General features: G+C 40.1%; 1 protein-coding gene across 4 annotated transcripts in view; it reads left to right on the top strand.

Annotated features, from left to right (window-relative positions):
* Col19a1 (collagen type XIX alpha 1 chain) overlaps window positions 1-20,742 on the top strand; it is a 313,664-nt gene that overhangs the window by 259,602 nt on the left and 33,320 nt on the right. For all 4 annotated transcript variants that reach the window (XM_013125565.2, XM_040729471.1, XM_040729472.1 and 1 more), the window contains 11 exons: window positions 765-869; window positions 953-1,006; window positions 1,255-1,308; window positions 4,326-4,379; window positions 5,717-5,770; window positions 8,396-8,440; window positions 10,441-10,491; window positions 10,577-10,621; window positions 11,266-11,292; window positions 15,055-15,108; window positions 19,332-19,376. In XM_013125565.2, the coding sequence (XP_012981019.1) occupies window positions 765-869; window positions 953-1,006; window positions 1,255-1,308; window positions 4,326-4,379; window positions 5,717-5,770; window positions 8,396-8,440; window positions 10,441-10,491; window positions 10,577-10,621; window positions 11,266-11,292; window positions 15,055-15,108; window positions 19,332-19,376 (588 nt within the window). The remainder of the gene's footprint in view (window positions 1-764; window positions 870-952; window positions 1,007-1,254; window positions 1,309-4,325; window positions 4,380-5,716; window positions 5,771-8,395; window positions 8,441-10,440; window positions 10,492-10,576; window positions 10,622-11,265; window positions 11,293-15,054; window positions 15,109-19,331; window positions 19,377-20,742) is intronic.

Raw genomic sequence — 20,742 nt, 5'->3', positions numbered from 1 at the left:
TTTCACAGAAGTTTTCCTAGCCATGTAGTAAGACTTTGGTTTGTCTTAGGAGCATAGACACTTAGATCTGAGCTGCTGTAGATCTCCTGAAGGTTGTCAAGTCAATGGGACAGTAATACAACTGAAGTCTCCCATATCCTCTTAGATTTGACCCTGGGTCAAGTCCTAGGACCTTGAGTTCCTGTTCTTCCCAAGGGTGCCTCCAGTGACAATTGTTAGCAGCCGCTGTGGTGTGTTCCCAACTCATTCCACTTTCATGTTGGAAATTTTTCCTCCCTCTTTTTTTTTCTCATTGTAATTCCACAGAATTGGGCTATTAGTTTTTTTGTACTCTTTAAACTTGCTGCTTAACCCAAACTTTAATACGGCTTCTCTTCCTAAACGTGCTAAATAGTTAAAACTCAGACTGTGCTCTCAAATTATAAATCCCCACCCCCATTACTTATTTGGGATTTTCCTTTGAAATGACATCAGAGACCTGTGTGTGTGTGTGTGCGCGCGCGCGCACGCACGCGCATGCGTGCATGCGTGTGTGTGTGTGGTGTTTTATCTTTAAGTAAAAGTTCACCAGTACAAAACAAAAATTACTGGTAGGCTTGTCAAGCATTTACCTCAAAAAGTCATCTTTCAGATTGGACAGATCTGTCTCTGAAGGTAGAGTAGTCTCACAATTGCTCATTTGACAAGAGGTCAAATAGATCAAACCTCAGCTTCATAAACAGAGTTTATGAACCTCTCAGTTAACTTGTCTTTATACTTGCTAGAACTTCTGTGGCAACTGTCAAGCCCATGTCCCCGGGCTGAAAAGCATCAAAGGGGATGAAGGAGGCACTGGGGAACCTGGAAAATACGATTCTACAGTCAGGAAGGTGAGAGGTTTGTGGAACGCCTGTGGGTCCTACAGCACACCTACTGGGTGTCCTCTTGCAGCTGTGACTCCTCTGTCTTCTAGGGGGATGCAGGGCCACGGGGTCCTCCAGGAGTCCCAGGAAGAGAGGGGCCAAAGGTAAGGAAGTCCTGCATCAGATTCTCAACTATATGAAAAATGGAGAATCCCACTTTTAAAATGCACTACTCCTATGACACTTGCTTTGGCAATTTGGGGGATAAGGGCATTTGCAGATGATGCCATTGGTTTACTCCCTTACCCTGTCCAAATGATTGTACCCCAAATGTTCTGATGGGGGATTTTTTTCCATTGTTTCAAACAATCCTGAAATGGTCCACTGTTAACTGAAGTTACTGTCTTTTTAGGGAAGCAAAGGAGAACGGGGCTACCCTGGAGTACATGGGGAGAAAGGTGATGAGGTAAGAGATTCTCTGATGAAACAGCCAGCTACTGCTTCTCTCTGCTTCATTCAATAAAGACACGGAGTTTTCACTTACCTATGTTTGATACCAAGACCATTGAAAACCAAGTATAATTAGATGTTTTAAGATAGTGTGCTTTGATAATTCTAGATTCACATTTGTCTCTAGTGGTCTAGACATGGAGACACAAAATTAAGGCTAATAATTAATATGGAAGTTATGAGGTTTCTGCTTGCAGGTAGTGGGTAACTATCCCAGCTCTCACAAGAAAAGAAGGAAGAGTGAACTCACAAAGAGGCCTCAGGATAGTAAAGATTCGGAAAGAGTATATGAACAAGCGTAGAGATGAGGGTGGCCCCAGAGCCCAATCAGGGAATACCTCTGTACTATGACTGATCTTCAACAACCTTGGTTTCTCTATGCTCAGCTTCCAAACACTTGGGAGAAATAAACTGTGCACCCCAGGACCAAGCACGCAGCTCAAACGTGTTTTTGAGATAATGGTGTAATATTCTGACTATAAGCCACAGTGATGCTTAGGATATCATTCTTGCCCTGCATAATTCACATTAACTCTTAGAAAAACCAATTAGGATGATGAATTGCTGTTAGTTTAAACAGTTTTGGTGCTAATAGTTTTTAATGAAAGTAAGAAAGCCATCTGGCATATATTAACCTTGATGGTAGTGTGGAAAATTATGACACTATAAAATACATCTATTTTCCTGGTTAGAACTGTATTTCACATTACAAGTTATCATCATTCATTATTGTTTTTATTGATATTCATTGTGTTCTAGAAATCTTTAAGATTGGCTTGGGATTGTTTTCCAAGTTAAAAATTAAAGAATAAGAAATACGGCATTTATTTTCATTTATAAATAAAACATCAAAAGCATTTTTGTTTTGAAAACAAGTAAGAATTAATGAGCTTTTGCTTCCTAGAGTTCCACAGAAGGTTTCAGTAACGTGTAAGCTTAGTAATGGGCTCTAACAGGCAGGCAGGTTTTAACTGCCTAGACTCGAGAGGTGGGTTTAGAGGCAATTGAGAAGGCAATAAAAAAAAAAGATGGAAAAATAATTGCAATTTGGGTTTTTTATAAGTGGTTCTGTTAAATTCACTAGATGTTAAATTTTATTGATTCTGTGAGGCATGTTGCTGTCTTGGTGAGCTGAGCCCATGGTTAATACGCCTCGATATTCTAGTGTGCTCTCCTTAGGTGCACTTTGTACACTCTTTGACATGGGTCACACAAAATTCTGCAGAGGACTCATTAGACTTCAGGAGGCGATTTTCTCTCGTTCTCCACATCATAAGCATAACATGAATAAACCTGGCCCAACATACTGACTTAGTTGGGCCTTTTGAAAGGAACAAGGCAGCACACCTTTTGTCTTTCCCACAAATCAATAACAGCAAACATAGTTGCATCATCTACTTGGACTCTGAGAATACCTTAGTTAGCATCCCATGTTGATTTGTTTAAATGAATAAAATGTTAACCAACCGGCCAACAGATGGTACTCTCTTAACAGGCATGCACTGCCTCTAATGTTACAAAACTGCAAACATCTATTCTTCATTCAGTGGGAAAGGTACAGGGAGAAGAGCATATCTTCTAGAGCTCTGATTTTACAATCTTCAACATAGTTTATTAAGTTAGAGGAATCACTCATTTGTCCATCCTTGAAAAGTAGTTTCCTCCAGGTTCTTCATATATGCTTTATGACTCAGCATCAACTTGAGAAGGTTCTGACAGACCACAGAACTTACCCTTCTGAGACAGAGAAAATTTGTTTGGGGTTCTTATGTCTTCATATAATATTTTACAATAATGAATGACAAGTAAGACATGAAAATATCATTTGTCATAAAGGATACAAGTGATGGCTGAATACCTATTTAATGGATTTTAATTTATGTTTGAATTTGCACCATTGAGCTTAACTTGACTGTCTTAGTCCTGAATGTCTGTCTTCTGTAATGGCCATCTTGTCTTACAAAAATCATCTAATCGCCCCTTAGGCCTCCATAGCAGCTTTCACTCTTAATACAAAATTTCAGGGAGCTGGGAGAAAGACTGCTGATAATGGTGTTTTTATGTATGCAAGGGTACATTTTAAAGTTTAATGAGGCTACCAAAGGTTAATGATGCCCATGCTTATAAATTAGACAACCTAAAACCTCACTCAGGGTCTCTACACTGACTCAAAGTTGAGACCTGAAGTAGCAAAGAGAGGAAGAAATATGCACATGCATATCTGAAACAGGTACACGTAGAGAAATGTTACAGTTAAATTCACAGGTAAGAATTTGTTTTCTTATAATGAACTGAACAGATAAACTAAGAATATCATAAAACATTTTCTCCTTTGCCAGTAGCTGAATGCAGCTTTGGTGTAATCAAGTATTTCTCTACCAGCATTGTTTTATACCAACCAGCTTATATCCAACTGTATACAACCAGCTTGTACTCAAGACTCAAAGCTTGTATTCCCATGCTTTAGTAGTATACCATTCCCAGTGATGCTACTTCTGGTCAGTGGGTATAGAACATCAGAGATATTCTATGAATCACCAAACAGATTAAATTACCTCTGTTACAGATTCCACGCCACAGCATTTTAGCTTAACTCTCTTACTCTTTGAAGTCAATATTGAGAGACTGGAGACATGTCTCAGTGGTCTTTCAGATGTCTCAGAGCACTTTCTGCTCACCAGAAAACCCAGGCTCTCAATTCCCAGCCCCCAAATGGTGGCTCACAACTATCTGTAACTCCAGTTCCAATGTGCTCTTCTGGCCTCTGCAGACACCAGGCACACGCAAGGTACCCAGACACACATGCAAGCAAACACCCAGACCGATATTTTCTTAACTAAATCATTTTTATAGGTCGTACATACCAAGTTTCTTGATTAAATTCTATGATTAATTTTCAATAATAAAAATATTTGAATTGCAAAACTGATTTTTCCCTACAATAAACTTAATGATGGAAACTGTTTCTTCCAGGGTCTTCAAGGAATTCCTGGCCTCTCGGGAGCTCCTGGCCCAGCTGGACCCCCTGTAAGTGTTTGATAAGACTAGTCTCTTCACAGGTCATACCTGTAGGAATGATACAAGGTACATTAATATTCCTGGTACCACCCATGCTCCATATCTCTCTGTAAATCAGCTATTGCCTAGACACAGTAGCCTCCTTTAGCACCTCTGGCTTTCATCTAAGATTAGTTAAGCCTGCTTAGTGTCCTGGAGCCTTCCTGTCAGAATTTTTGCCAACCAAAGAGCATCCTCCCACTCGGCTGGAAGTAGAAACTGGATGCATACACAAGTACATTTTGGTACTGACCTTGGAAGAGAGATTCAGATGCAACACAAGCTGAGAGTTTTCCAAAGAAAAATAACAGGCCAAAGATTATCAACTTCAATTTGTTTTATTCCTATTTGTGAATTTTTAAAATTCTGTTTTGCTCCTCCTGGAACACAGCAATAGGGCCTTTGGGTTGGCTATCTTGTTTTCCTGGAACAGAATCTGTTATCATTTCCAACCTGCCGAACCCAATCTCTTATTTAGAGCTGAATTCTAAGCAATCCTAAAGTTCAATTGCCAGATAAAAGACGGGACACACAATCGCACTTGAGTTTCAGACCAACAAATAAATGTCTGTGTAAGTTGGTCCCAAATAATGCATTTTCCTCGCTAAATTAACTCCACTCGGTCAATGTCTTGACTCCTCTATCTCTTCCTCCTCTTGGAATTTCTGTGATAGCAAATTATTTTTACCCTTCAAATAAGAGTGTGATCATTCCTTAATGTTTTGAATCATGGGTTTGCCATAATTAAAAGGCTATCATTAATGCTTGCACCTCAGTATGTTCAACAAACCTGTACTGTAAAACTTAAAATTATGGAAGAGTACTGTAAAAGAAGCCACAAGAATTACTGTTAATTCTATTGTCAAAGAATTAAACTTACTTTTTGTTTTTCTTTTTCCCATGCAGATCACAAAACTCAAGATGCACACTGTTAATTCTGCCCAGTCTTAGTATATTTAAGATGTTGATAGCTACCAAAATTATACCTCATTTAGAAAGACATAATGTTATGTAAATTACCATTTAAACAGCAAGACTAAATTTTTCAGTGTATCAAAAGGTTCCAATTAAGGTCATTAAATGAGGTTGGCCAAGGTGAAAAATCCCACAGACAGAAGTTTTATCCTTCCAAACGCTTATCAGGAGAATACAGCTGCTATAGCATCCTGAAGAAATATAAGCTTGTAGACTGATTTAATTAGGATCAAATGACCTTCAAAATGGCTACATTTTATCAACCAACTCCCAACACCCTTTTGACCATTGAATTGTTGATTCTACAACAAACTTATATGTCCATTTTACAGGGTTTAACAGGAAGGACTGGACACCCTGGTCCCACTGGAGCAAAAGGTGACAAGGTACAGAGGAAAATGGGACTGGGGCTCGGTCAGGTGGGACGGGACCATTTACTGAAAGACCCATACAATCAAGAACAGCCTACAAGGGCAAATGGTGTTGGGAAGTGGCTATTCATGAGATGTACTCGCAAAGATGCTGGTCTGAAAGTGGGTTTGGATACAGGAGGTGTGTTCCTAGAGCAAAGTAAGATGAGAGAGAACACTGGGTGGTATATAGAAATCAAAACTGAATTCAGAGGTTGGGGCATCGGTCCATGCCGAAGAGTGATTGGCCCAAGTCTTCTACAGAGATGTAGGTAAGCTGGCGTGTAATGTATGAGAGAGTTCCAGCCATGGCTGAATCTTCATCTCTTTGGACTTTTATAACAAAATATTATAAAGTGGCTCTACACAGCATCTCTCACAGTCTAGAAGCTGGAAAGTCCACGGACACAGCACTAGTGGTTTTGGTAGCTTCTGGGGCCCATTTTCTTGTTCACAGAGAGCATGTTCTAAATGAGTCCTTGTGTAGTTCAACTGCAACTAAGCTTCCTTGGGTTTCTTTAAAAGGGCACTGATCCCATTCATGAAAGTTCCAACCAGTGAACCAACTGTCTCCCAAGGGACCCATCTAATTCATCACCCTGTGAATTGGATTCATGCTGTGAGAGAAGTACCCAAACATTCTAAACAAGCTCTCTGGCTCCAAATGCCTTACTGGCTATAAAGACAATGAACAATAACCAAAGGTCTTGTGAGACAATCTGGAAATGCTGTCCCTAGAAGGCTGCAGTGGGAATTCGCTAAAAACATTCGCCCTGGAAAGAATGTATTGGATACTTCAGTTGCTCTTTCAGATCATCCGAGAAAACAGCCAAAAGTAGGAAGTGTTTGTTCTGCCTTACAGTTCAAGGTTGCATCTCATCATGGTGGCGAGGTCACAGTAAGAGGAGATCCTGAGGTCACACTGCATCTGCAGGAGAAGCAGAGAGGTCGATCCTTATTCAGAGAGCTCTATCCTTATTCAGTTGGGAGTCAAGCCCGTGTGATAATGATGTCCACATTCAGTGTGGGTCTTCCCCCTGCTTTGCTAGACATTTCTGGAAGCATCCTCACAGACATACCCATGATGATATTTCCATGGTGATCCTAAGTCCCGTCAACTAGGAATTGAAGAGTAACTGCCACAGCTCACAGCTGTGTTTGGGAGGGAAGAGCAACAATCCAGTAGCATCAGGCTGTCCTGGTCTAAGATGGAAAGTGACATTACAATGACAGTCCAGGCATAGCCTCACAAATGGTGAAATAGTTAAAACTATTTAGATAAAGGAAGTAAGTGCCAAGCAGTCCCAAAAGTTACTTAAGTATCTCCTGCACACTAGCCAAGATGCCTGATCCCTGAGCAAAATGGAGCATGATGGTGTCGAGCAAAACATCCCCCGGAACACTTAAATGAAACAATGTAGTTGTTCTGAAGAGCCTGGGCACGTTTTTTTATCTTGTTAATATCTCCAGACCCTTTCTCCACTCCACCAGCCTTTTCCCCTCTATTTTCTATGAAAATGATTCTGTCCTAGCCTGGCCTTTGAAGTTAATGGGAATTCCACACTGAAATGAGCTTCAGGGCACAAATGAGAATATGACTTCTAATTGTGCCAGGAGGAAAGAAAGAAGTGTTCTCAATAGGCACATACTGTTTGTTGACTCACAAGGAATGTGATGTAATGCTCTCAAGGACATTGCCAGCGGTCAGCAGGACAAAGAACATCTTAGGGAGACAGCAGCCATCAAAGCAGTTTGGGGAAGATACAACATGCTAACTAACTGTACACATTCCCAGATGGTGTGTTTTGTGAGAAACTTTATGGTTTATTTATGTTGATAAATATATAGTTTGCATATATTGCTTACTGTGAACTGGAAGGCATTCTGTGCTTTGTAAAAGTCATTGGTCAAGTTTCAGCTCAAAATCACAGAATAGTTATTGTTCCATAGTAAGCAATTATTGTAGTGCCCTTTTGTTTTTAATTTGTGTCTTCTACAAGGTTATTTAAACTGTATCAGTAAATTAAATGAATAGACCATTTCCCTTCAACAGTGTCCAGCCCTTCACTTCCACTCAGTAAGAAGCATCTCACCTGGTTGTAGAATTTGATATTAGCCAACATATGTGACACAGGTTGTGATTCGATACATGGGTTGAATGTACTAGAATGCTCTAAAAAGTTGAAGGTGGTGGAGGTGAGAAGCCAAGAGTAAAGGTTAGTCCAGAGAGTCACAGTCTCAGAGCCTGCAATCTTCACATAAACTCTACCCTATTACCCATGTACACCTAGGAGGAGAAAATCCCCTACTGTGTTCAAATCCCAGAACAGGTCTCCTAGCTTGTATGTCCTTAATGAAATCAAGTGTCCTCCCCCTAGAGTCCACACAGCAAGAATCCAGCTTGAAGAGAGGTATTCCCTTTCCTGAATTGGGCAGATGTATTTTATTGGGCCAACGAGCAAGCTAAGCAGAACAAGACTGCAAGGCTGAGGCAACATGGCAGGCGGTGATGATTTTAGAAGTGGGCTCTTTGGATAATATGGTTCATGAATCTGAGTGGGAATGGCCAACCATTCATTTTAACCTGTGCATCTCCTGCAGGGCAGCGAGGGACCTCCTGGGAAACCTGGACCTCCTGGACCCCCTGTGAGTTGTTTGAAGTATATATACTTTAATTCTGTGTCCTTAGGGCTCATAAGGCAGATTGTTTAGATGCTTGCAAAGTTACTTCTTCTTAGTTTCCTCTTTGTGTGCACGCATGTGTGTGTGCATGAGTGTGTGTGTGTGTGTGTGTGTGTGTGTGTGTGTGTAAATGACAATGAAGCATTAGGTAAAGCTAATTTGCCCCTATTTCAGCTAAGCTACAATGTGCAATGTTCAGATTTGTTTGTGTACTATGAACTTCCCTTCCATGGAATCAGGATGCTTGGCTGTACGCTGGCCTGACTCCAGACTTCCTACAAAGGACAGAGGATCATTTGACTATCACATACCTTCTCAGAAAATTAAAGGCCTTTAAAAGGAGATCCTCTCTTTGCCATGCAATTTGGACTTTCAAAGACGCCGTGTGTGTGTTCGCCACATGAGTGATGTCTGAGATGTGAGGGAATTCTCCTTCTGTGGCATGCAGTGAGAAAAACGCACAAGAGCCCTGGATGGTCTACACAGGCTTGTACTCTTCCAGGGAAGCTGTGAAGAGGAGAGAGGAGGCCTCTCCATGTGGCAAGTCTGCCCTCATGTGGGGCTATGGTTGAATCGCACCAAAGCTGAGGTCCATGTCCGTGATTTCCCACACTGTTTCTTAGGAATGTAAGAAGTCCAGCCCAGGAGAGAGAGGCAGTGCTGAAAGCTATAGCATATGTTATGAGTCTATGTACAGCTGCATGCCTTGCACACAACCTAACTGCTTGGCTCTTTTTCTTTTCTTAAACTGATTCTTCAAATGATTCTTCCTTCCTTCACAAAGAAGCAAGACAGAGAACTCATGGAGTTATGATTCTAAAATATGCTCCTCTCCTCAATGGGAAAAAATACATACCAAGAGGCCTGTGCTTTTATGCCACGTTTGAGAAATCTTTCTCTGGTCTCTGGATTCTTCAAAAATAACTCATTTTTTGGAGACAAATTACACATCCTCTCCAGGAGGCTTTCTTAGAGGTCTCTCCTGTCTCTTTGGGACTAGCATACTAAATATGGTCCAGCCCAGCTATTGTCAAATGAATGAGGAACCAATGAAAGAATAAACACGCAGAGCATCTTCTTCCATCACTGCTGTTTTGAAGATGCCTGTGACCTGTGCTCACTGGGCACAGCTGCTCCCACCATTATCCCCAAACAGTAATGAACTGATGGCTTTCTTTCACTTTTACACATGAGATGTAAAAAGAAATGAAAACATACACTTGGATTTTTGGTTTTGGTTTTTCGATTCAGAATTTCTCTGTATTGTTTTGGAGGCTGCCCTGGAACTCGCTCTGTAGAGATTCGCCTGCGTCTGCCTTCCGAGTGCTGGGATTAAAGGAGTGTGCCACCAATGCCCAGTCACACTTGGATATTTAACCTAAGAGCCCGTTGTCCTTCCTAAGTGTTTCCATACTGGAAGACTCATGTGCGTTTCCTGCATATGGGAATTTTTAGAATGCACGATGATGAGTTCTCTTTTCATGCTCCATGTTCACGTGTATGTTTTTTTGGGGGGGGGCAAGCTCTCATTCCCCAGTTTTTGTAAAAATATCCACACAGGATTGTGAATGAAGTTGTCCTCCTATTCACCTTAATTTTCTGTTTGGTTTGGAGAGACCACAGGAAGACATCACTTTGCAGTAGCCAAATTGTTCCCTGTACACATCTTCAACAGTCCTCCTGCATGGCTGCCTGCCGGTCAGCAGGCTGGAAACACGGTAAACTGGCAACTCAGAAACTGAATTTTAATAAGCAAATAATATTTTCCTCTGAACGCATTAGTGCCTCATCTGCAGGCTTGAACACTACTCAAACCCAACTGGAAACATCTGTGCGCTCCAGACATAGCTCTGCTTTCCCGTTTTGAAACATTGAAACACTATGGTATTTTGTGTTAAGTTAACCATTTGGTAAAAATGACTGAAGTTCAAAATGCTAACTTCTGCATCTTATTTCTCCCTAAGGGTGTTCCACCCAATGAAGGAAATGGCATGAGCAGTTTATACAAAATCCAGGTATCTCTATGTCTAATTGTCTATGATCATTTTTCAGTTACAGGGTTCCATAAACACTCCTCATCTGTTTGTTCTTCTTTTGAAGGGAGGAGTAAATGTTCCCAGTTACCCAGGGCCCCCGGGTCCCCCTGTAAGTACAGATAACTATCTTTAAGTTGATTTAGCTAGATCACAGTAATGATGGGTGAGATCTCTCAAGCTCACTGAAAACTGAATGTCACAAATGTAACCAAATTTTACAGGAATAAATGATAAGTGAAACCAATTTGAATAAAAGAAAAAATGCACAAAGCCTTATAATGGAAAATATTTAGCATAGCAGTGTCACATTTCTCATTGTCAATCTGAGTTCTAAATCAACACCCAATCATGTTCATAAAAATAGCAACATGTTGGATTTTTAGAGTTGTTTTATTTTTAATCATGTGCGTGCGTGCGTGCGTGTGTGTGTGTGTGTGTGTAATGCCTGTAGAGGTCAGAAGAGAGTACTGCATTCCTTGGAGCTAGAGTTACAGGTGGTTGTGAACCACTCCCCCCACTGGTGCTGAGATCTGAACTCAGGTCCTCTAGAAGAACATTATGTGCTCTTAATCACTGAGCCATCCCTCTAGACCCCAAGCACATTTCTTAATTTTATTCTTCAAATCCAAACTGCAGCAAAAGCAAAATATGTACCATCCTTCCATTTGCTAATGGACATTTGAAGAAAAATGCTTCAGATACTGTTACTGTAATTAGTAGCAATTAAAATGTCTTTCTAATCTTTTCTTCTAGGGCCCAAAAGGTGATCCAGGCCCAGTGGTATGTATGTTCTTACCTTGGTGTAGTAGTCTTTGTTAACACTACAAAGGGTCCCAAGCACAGATGTCTTGCCTTCCTAGGTGTGTCTCAGTTAAGGTGTCAGAGACAAGCAAGCAGACAGAGATACACCAGCAAACGTGTCCTTTATTTCCAGGATGCATTAGTCCTGATACTGTCCCTGCCCTTGAGGTTTGCCTCTTTCCATCAGCAGGTTTCAAAAACCACCCTCTGCTGTAGGAAGGCACACATAATGCTCTTGACAAATGGAACGCTCCCCTCTAATGGCCTTCTTCGGATGATTGATTCAGTTTTAAGTAGCTCGTGGAAGAGAAATACTGAAGGGAGAGAAATTCCTTAATATGTCTGACATCTTGCCAGCAAAACCAGGGAAAGGACTGTTTATTTACTTTGCATGTCTTGGGCGATTATTCTGCGGGGAATGCAGACTGTCATAAACCTGCTCATTGAGTGGAATATATCTGAGGGTTAACACTCAGCAAAGAAGGAGAGCATGTCCTCCAGCTGCCCAGAGGATGGCAGTTTTCCTCAGCATCTTTCTCAACCGTGGAGCCTCACGACGAAAGCTCTGCCAGACTCAATTAGATTCCCTTTAACCTTTGGCGACTTCTCCCCTGCCATGTCCTTTTCAAGCAAACATTCCATCCTTCATGTTCCATTTGTATATCCTGTAACCTTTGAGGAGACAATTGAAACTTAAATGTTCCTAACACTGAAATAGGCTTTCAAACCACTTTCTGTTGCTATGTGGGGGAAAAGATTAAGTCTTTTTATTATAGTTGAAGTTGGTAAAACTGTCTGAATAAATGTTAAACCAGAAAGGAGACAAACCATAGAAAGTAACTTTTTATATATAAAAATATTTTCAAGGAGAGATTTATCAAAGAAACTATCTTTGTTACTAAACGATATACATATGATGTCTATCTTATTTACCCTGAAATAATTATTTCAAGTCCTTAGTACTATATTCTGAACCCCAAATACATTATATAGAAGTTTCCTTTCTTTTATAATTGGTTAGTCTTTCTTTGTTTGCATCTTAAAAATACTATCATATATGTTAATCTAGAAAATACAGTTCATTTTTATTTCTGTTTTCTTACATCGTATTGATAGAAACTCCTCTATTCTTAATTTCCTACAGAGTTATAGAGCAGGACTCTTCTTAGTCATATAGATAAATTCAGACTTCTCACTAACATTTTTGGAACATTCTTTCCAAGTTCTCATGTTAATAATTTCAGGTTAAGGTGAGAATATTTAAAAAATATTATGCTAAGGCCAGGCAGTGGTGGCACACGCCTTTAATCCCAGCACTCATGAGGCAGAGCCAGGCAGATCTCTGTGAATTTGAGGCCAGCCTGGTCTACAAGAGCTAGTTCTAGGACAGCCTCCAAAACCACAGAGAAACCCTGTCTCAACCCCCCCAAAATTATGCTAAAGAGTAACTTACAATTTATTAGCGCTGAGAAGTAGCTGGTCAAAAACTAAAGACTGTTTGAGTAGAATTTAAAGAAATCAGGTCCCATATTTCTTAGCTGCAACAGGATAAAGAATAAAAATGAAGTGAAGGATAGTCTCTGCGTTTAGAATATGTACAGAAAAATATGAGTCATGAAACTAAATATTGTGTGAACATTCACACTGATCATTAAAATTACTGCTCTGGGTCCTATATGGACACACCCACATGCTATTCTCATCATCTCCCACCACGTTCTGGGTATGGAGAAACAGCACCCCACAGTACAGGAATAAATCTGGAGTGAAAGGACTCTACCTTCCAGAATGTACTCTCTGGTATCCTTCAAGTTCCATGAGAAGTTAAGTCAGCTTTGTGTCACTGTGACAGAATACTTGAGATAAACACCTTAGGGGGAGGGAATACTAGTTTTGATTGACAGTTTCAAAGGTTTCAGTCCACTGCCATCTGCTCTGTTGAGCCTGTGGTGAGTCAGAGTGAGTACCAGGGAGCACTTAGTGGGGCTAAGCTGATAGTCTCATGGTGGCAGGAAGCAGAAGACAGCTCTCCTTTACAACCAAGCCCCATCCCTAAAGCCTAATAAGCTACAAATCTCTAACGGGTTAACTGATGAGGTCAGAGCCCCCCTGAATCCTGCTTCTGTGTGCAGCCACATTGCAGATCAGCCCTTAAACTCATGCTGTCTGGAAAGATAGTTAAGATTCAAGATACAACACACAGCAATGATCCTCTTCTGAATAAACCTCTATAAAGAAAAAAATGCCTTCGGTTGGATATAGTAATAACTGAATGGCTTCCTGATGCAGAAAACTTCTTTTCACTAGCTATTCAGTATTTCAGTGGTTTCAATTAAATATTTAATTATTATCTACTCTCAAAAGTGCTGATTAATTAATTGATTGCTTCTTCTATTATAAGGAAAGACTGCTGAAAATGTAAACAAAGAGACGGTATGCTACCAGGATATAGCCCATGCATTGATAACTCGGGGCCTCCTTCACACAGACTTACACGGAAAAGAATCTGAGCTCCTTTTTGTTTTTTTATTCTTGTGATTGACAGGTTATAGACTACTGAGCGTTAAAAAATTCTGAAACATAAAGCATACCAAGTTGCACTCTGACTTGTTAGGTGTGTGCAATAGGGGGATAAGCAATGGATATTGCGGCTTTAGAAATATCTTCAAGCAGAATGGTGTTTTGTATGCAAAGAATATAATTTGAAAGCTGGCTTTTCTGTGTTGTTTGTTCGTTTGTTTGTTTGTAGGCACCCACCTACCTCTGCCCCTCAGGAGGTAGGATTAAAGGCATGTACCACCACACCAGCCAGTGTTGTGATCTTTAAAGCATCTAGCATCCTAGGAAAAATAATTTTAGTTAAAAGTAATTAATTCATAAGAAATTATCAAATAACTACATATTAACAGTTTCTCTAAAGATTTGTTTATGTTTCTGTTCTTTGCCTGGACTAGTACATGCATCACATGTGTGCAGTACCTACAGGAGGCCAGAAGAGGGCATCAGATTCCCCCTGAAAATGCAGTTACAGGTGGTGGTGAGCAACACTGTGGATGCTGGGAACTGAACTCCCATCTCTGCAAGTGCAGCCAACTGCTGAGCATTTCTCTGGACCCACTCTACAGTTTTCTTGATGATAACATTTACTTGTTCAAATCATCAGCATTTTTCAACATAGGTCTAGGACCATGTGATAGACTACATAAAGATTTTGTTGCTGTTTTGTTTTGTTTTTATTTTTTTAATGCTGGTCTATCCCTTTCAGTACCTGTCAGCTTGAGCAATAACTTATATTATTGGGGTTATCTTCCTAAGCATTTGCAATCCATGTTAAGGATACTACATTCTGCTTTGAGACTCCAGCTTCACTCACACTTAAAGAGTTCAATCTTACAATATCATAAGCTAGCAGCCCCAGGTGTCTCACAAATTGGCAAACTTTATTAAAACCTGCTTCTCATTCTAATTCTTACTGAAATTGGAATTATTAATATACTACAGGGATTCATCCTGATTAGATTCGTAATCAGAATAAAAATAATTAATCGGAAAATGGACTCAGGCCCAGAGAATAGCTTTAACTTCCAAGCTATTTTCATACACCTAATGCTTGAAAATAGAGGGTACTATTCGCTAACCAAGTTTGAAATCAGTGTTGAGGGGTGTGGGAAGTAAAGCCCGTGAGGTTTGCTTCTACACCTTGGCCATTGCTCCTGCATGTTACATTTTCCTGTTTTGCAGGGAGAGCCTGGTGCGATGGGCTTGCCGGGACTGGAAGGATTTCCTGGTGTAAAGGTGAGCACACAGGTTGAATTTGCTCAATATTCAAAAGTATGTGTTTACCTGCTAATACAGCAGTAACTGCTTTATGTTTATGAATTATTAGGGGAACAGAACAAGCAAAGCATTTATACACTTGTTTTCTAGGGAGGGATACAGGGACTAATGGGGAATGCATGATAAAAACAGTTATCAGAAAATACTACAGAAAGAAATTAAAGTTGAACAGGTTAAAGGGTCTCGTGCATGCTTGGTGGGGGTAGGGGTCCCTCCAACACCAACCATATGATAGTCAAGAAAATAAGAGCTGAATAGTGACCTAAGGGAGATGAGTTAGCCGTGTCCTCATGAGTTTGAAGAAATAACAGTTCATGAAGCTAAAGACCCCGAGATAGGTCACCAGCGCCAGGGGTAATAGGAAGGTGAATGTGTAAATGCAGACGTCTTGGATTTTAGGTCGGAGACGCAGAGATAGGGTGGAAAGATGGGCCCAGCACATCAGACAGTGCTGCTCAGTGTGGCCACTGGGGGGATGGTGCTGGCTGTGCTCTCAGCTAGAAGGGATGAAAGGGTCCAGCATTATCTAATATTCTAGTGCTCTTTTTGGTGCTGTGATAAAACATTTTCAGCAAAAGCAACTTGGAGGGATGAAGGGGTTTATTTGGCTTACATTTCCACGACACACCCCATCATCAGTGGGTCAGGGCAGGAACTCAAGCAGGAAGCTGGAGACAGAACCGGAAGGAGTCACAGAGGAAATGTTAGGCCTGAGAATCGAGAGGAGAAAAGGTCAAATCCGTGAGTGCCCAGTTAAAGCAAGCTGTGCTTGGGGACTGGCCAGTAAGGATTTGAGAGAGCAACCCCTGCTAGCCTTCCTGATGTCCATTTTATTGGAGAGATGAGGTGTCCACAGAGGCGAGAAAGTTGACTGTTATACATTGTTGAAAGGATACAATGAAAAGGAATGAGCAAGGGGACAGATACACCTCATGTAAACGGGGCTGCCAGCAGTTTACATCAGATCTAAGAAACAGGAACTTATTCTTAATTACAAATAGAAACCTTAACTTGCAAGGGCTTAACACAGAACAAACAGGAGCTCATTCTCAAACTACAAACAGAAACCTTAACATGCCCAGGATGAACAGGAACTTCTTCTTAGTTGTCTTAACGCAAACAGAACCCTTAACCTGCCAGGTATAGTTTTCCTGTTTTGGACTCCCATTAATTTGCCAGGTATCTTATTCCTGTTCTGGTCTCACAGAATGGCCCCATTGCTTTTTGAGGTCTGGCGAGGGTGTACAATATGCAAGAGCATAAGACAGGCAGAAATCAAAATGAGTGAAACAAAGAGAGGCTAGGGTTCCAATATTCCCTTCAAGGTCATACCTTCAATGACCTGACTTTGTTCTATGAGGCCTCATCTACCAAAGTTTCTACCATCTCCCAAGGGCACCAGAGGCCAGTAAATCTGCAACACAGATTTCCTTTGAGGAACAGGCCATCCAGTATTCACAATGGAGCTTATGTTGGTTGGCTCTGAATAGAAGCAGTGGGTAGAGTAAGAAATGACTGGATTGTAGACACGGTGTGAGGAAATAATAAACAGGATTTTCTGATTGATTAAATGTAGGAAAAGAATAAAGATTTGTCAAAGAAGACACCAAGCTGCATAATAAAGCAGCTAGTGTGATGGGTAGTCATGAGCTTAAACAAGGAAGACAAGCCACGGTTACTAAACATAGCTAGATCAGTCCTTACAATTGTGTATGTTTCCCCAGTCAAGTGAAGATTTTCAAGCAAAGACACAAAACAGTAGAAGAATGGGTTTAAGCAATGTCCTGGCTTTGACAAAGTGAGTAGTTAAACACAAATGTATCAAAAGGAGATTAATGGTATACAATAGGGAGAGATGAAAGCAAATAACCAAGGAATTTTAACGAGCCATGAAAGAATCAGACCATGCAGGGAGTGAAGGATAATGAAAAGTTTGAACCATGAATGAATCGAGAATCGTGGGATTCTGATGGCCAAAAGCTGGGGTGTGTGAGAATGAGATGCTGGAGAGAATGTAAATATTGACTGTATCTCAGATGTAACTACGAGAAAGTGAGGCAAGATGATTAGAGGAGAGAGATTAAAAACTGGAGGCCCTCTGCGCATTTATTAGATATGTAAATATTTCCACTGAGTGAAAAGTTATGGTATATTCAAGATGACACATAATAATTTACAGGTAAACTATGAAGTTTCTAATACAGTGTAAGATGCTCAAATCAGGGCTTTTGTCATGTCACCACTTCCAACACTGGTTACTTCTTTGGGATAAGTGTATTGAAAACCCACTCCTCTCACTACTTTGAAATAAAGAGCATGTTATCTCCCATTGCCATCCTACTGTGCAACACACCACAAGATATTACTTCTGTGTAACTGTAACCTGGTATTGCCTGACCAAACTTCACACCCCCTCCTCGCCTCTACACCCTCTCACCTCTGCTAACCACTCCTGGATTATCTGTGTCTATGGAATCTACTTTCCTACATGAGTTAGATCATGCATTATTTATTTTTCTTTTAACAGGGGCTTTAAGTTCTAAAGATATTACTTCTATTATCTATTTGTTACAGTCCATGTCCTAATTGGACATTTCTTTTCTGTTTCTAATTTTAGTCTTACTGTAAAAACTTTATTATAGTCAAATCTGAACTGTTTTTTATTTCTTCCTTGGATTTTTTTATGTTTACTTTCATTTCTCAACCAAGATCAGATAGTCACCAATAGATTCCTTTAGTTCTTTTATAAAGTCAATGTTATCTTATTTTTACATCTCCCTATGTTGAATTTATTTGAAATACAGTATAAAGATCTATTCAGTCTTTAACTTTTCCTCTGACACTGCTCTCTCTTTCCTAAAATCCCTAATACTAATGCTGCTGTACTTCTAAGATTTATATTCATTTGCATTGACATATTGCTTAACTTTATACCAGCATTCCATTATTTCAACTATAGCTTTACTATAGGCTTAAATATCAGTATTGCTATTGTCTATTATTCTTCTAATATTTTTGTTACATCCTCTCATTTATTATCTCAAGTGAACTTTAATATTTTTGTTCAAACAGTCGTGAACAACCACCCTAAGTACATAAATTACAGCATTGTCTTACACTCCATACCTCTTGATTTCATCAGGTCTTCTTTTATGTCCCTAAGCAAAATTATGAAGTTTTTTAAATATGGGTTCTACATAACAAAATTGCCATTTTTTATCACGTGTAATCACCAGCACATGCAGTACTGTCAACCGTATCTGAAGCACTACACTGCCTCTTGAACACCACATGAGTTATTCTGTTTTTAACAGCAATTAAATGGAACTTCTGATTGATCATGGAAAAGAACTACAGCTCTTTAGTTCTCAATAGTTTTTATTCTAATCCTGCATCCAACAGGAGTAGGTAAAGAAAGGACTTTCAAGAGACATTCAGTATGATTAAGTTTTCAGGTCATAGTAATAATTTTCATTGTGTATAAAATTTTAAATATTGACTAAATTTAGCTGTAAGGATATACAGTTTCCTCTTGAAGTAAGCCAAAGTGATATCATGAATAATGATTTTCATTAAGACTGTGAATTACTTTGTTTAGAGGAAGAAAATATAATGGATTGAATTGTGTATTCATTTTTTCTGATTTTCTAGGTTTCTTTATACAAGTTAATACCAATAGCACTTATTATATTCAAACAAAGGCTTTACAAATCCAACTTCTTTTAATTATACACATAAGTATTGTATTTACAACATTTCTACCCCTTCCTCTATTCCTCCAACTCCTTTGCCCTCCAAATTCGTGACCTCCTGTTCATTATTACTCATATATAATTTGATATAAATACAGTCTGTTGAGGCCATTTAGTTTTGCTTTAGAGTGTGTGTGTGTATGTCTGTGTGTGTGTGTCTGTGTGTGTGTGTGTATGTTTGTGTCTGTGTGTGTGTGTGTGTGTGTGTTTAGGGCTGGCCACTAAGAGTTGGATAATCTATCAGGAGATTCATCCTTGGAGAAGACTGAATCTCTCTCTCTCTCTTTGCACTTTTCATCTAGGGGTAAGACTTTGTGAAATTTCCTCCATCCACAATATCATGCCCAATTACTATTTGAACAGTGATTTTAAAAGTAAAGAGTCTATAGCTGTCATTATAAGTAGCCATTTCTATTTTAATCTCAACAGGGAGATCGAGGCCCAGCAGGTCCCCCAGGAATTGCTGGCGTGTCGGTGAGTTTGGCTTATTTCATGTTAGCTTTGCAGACACACATTTCTATATCTATAATCAATCTATAGTTAGTGATCAAGGGTGCTTGTATTATACTGTGACTCTGGTAGCAACAGTTGCCCAGAGCCTGCACCACGCTCCATTCTAGCATGTTCATTTTTTATTTTGACCTTTCCCCTCCTTTTTGTCTTTTTTTTTTCCTTCCCGAGTCTCTTTCATGGAGAGAGGAAATCCAGGTACCCATGGGTGTGCATTAGTGTGTGTGCACAGCTCTGAAAACTCATTTTCTCTGTCCCTGTCTTATTTCAGCCATTCTCTATCTCCCACAGGCCCTGTTCCCATCTTGGAGCACGTACATCGGGCTCCCCGCGTTAAGCTGTAGTCTGCCTGGGTGCTCGCTTCACCCAGGGTTATTAGCAGAGCTTTATTGCTGCTAATGTTTCCTCATAAACCAGCCTTCAACCCTCTCAGTCATTTTTGTTGCTCTCTGGTGTCAAATGCTTTAATCTCACCAAGGTCCTTGCAAATGAATAGAAAGTGCTCCCAGAAAGGTTGAAATCATTTATTTGAGCCCTTGGGATAATTCTGATCTTCATTCATGATGCCCTCATTAAAATTTTGTGGTCACAGTTTAGGAAGAAGAGGCCATTTATCCTCTTGCCAGGTGACCCTGCAGGGAAAGTCCAGTACCACATTACAAGAAAGTCAATGGAAGCCATGTGCGTGGGTAGCTAGTGGGAGCACCATGGAGATGAGAAGGGGCCCTACTCTCCCTACTCTCAGCTCCACCCTATTGCTGCCTCACTAATACCACTTAGCATTACCCTGTACAAGCTAAGTCCAACCACCATCCATTGCCATTTACCACTAATACCACTTAGCATTACCCTGTACAACCTAAGTCCAACCATCATCCATTGCCATCCACAGACCACTCATTACTACATTTAACTAACTCAAATAAATAATAAAACGCTACCCATTGTGGACATGCTTTACAGAGAATGACATTTCTTATTACACTTGTCCAGACTGAGACTTAAAATGTGCATAATTATAAAAGCAAAAAAGAAATGAAAACTACTCTTCCTAGCACGCACTCTGGAATTTGTATAGAATGAAGACTCTTTATGAAAGTAGACTTCGCACCTAATCTTACGCCCTCCACACACATCTGACTCTCCTCCTCACCAGCATTAGGGGCTCTCTTTCAGGAACTGGACTCAGAATACTGTCTCATACCTTTTCCTTTTCACTCACATTCTTATCCTCACAAAGAAACTCATTTCCCCATTACATTCATCTACATGTGACTTCAAAATACTGTCTGCTATTTCCATATATTAAGTCTGTCTTCAGTAAAGTAAC

Source organism: Mesocricetus auratus, unplaced genomic scaffold (assembly GCF_017639785.1).
Source record: "Mesocricetus auratus isolate SY011 unplaced genomic scaffold, BCM_Maur_2.0 Super-Scaffold_100021, whole genome shotgun sequence".
Classification (NCBI taxonomy): Eukaryota; Metazoa; Chordata; class Mammalia; order Rodentia; family Cricetidae; genus Mesocricetus; species Mesocricetus auratus.
Note: the sequence above shows the minus strand (reverse complement) of the source record. Positions and strands in the feature narration are given on the sequence as shown.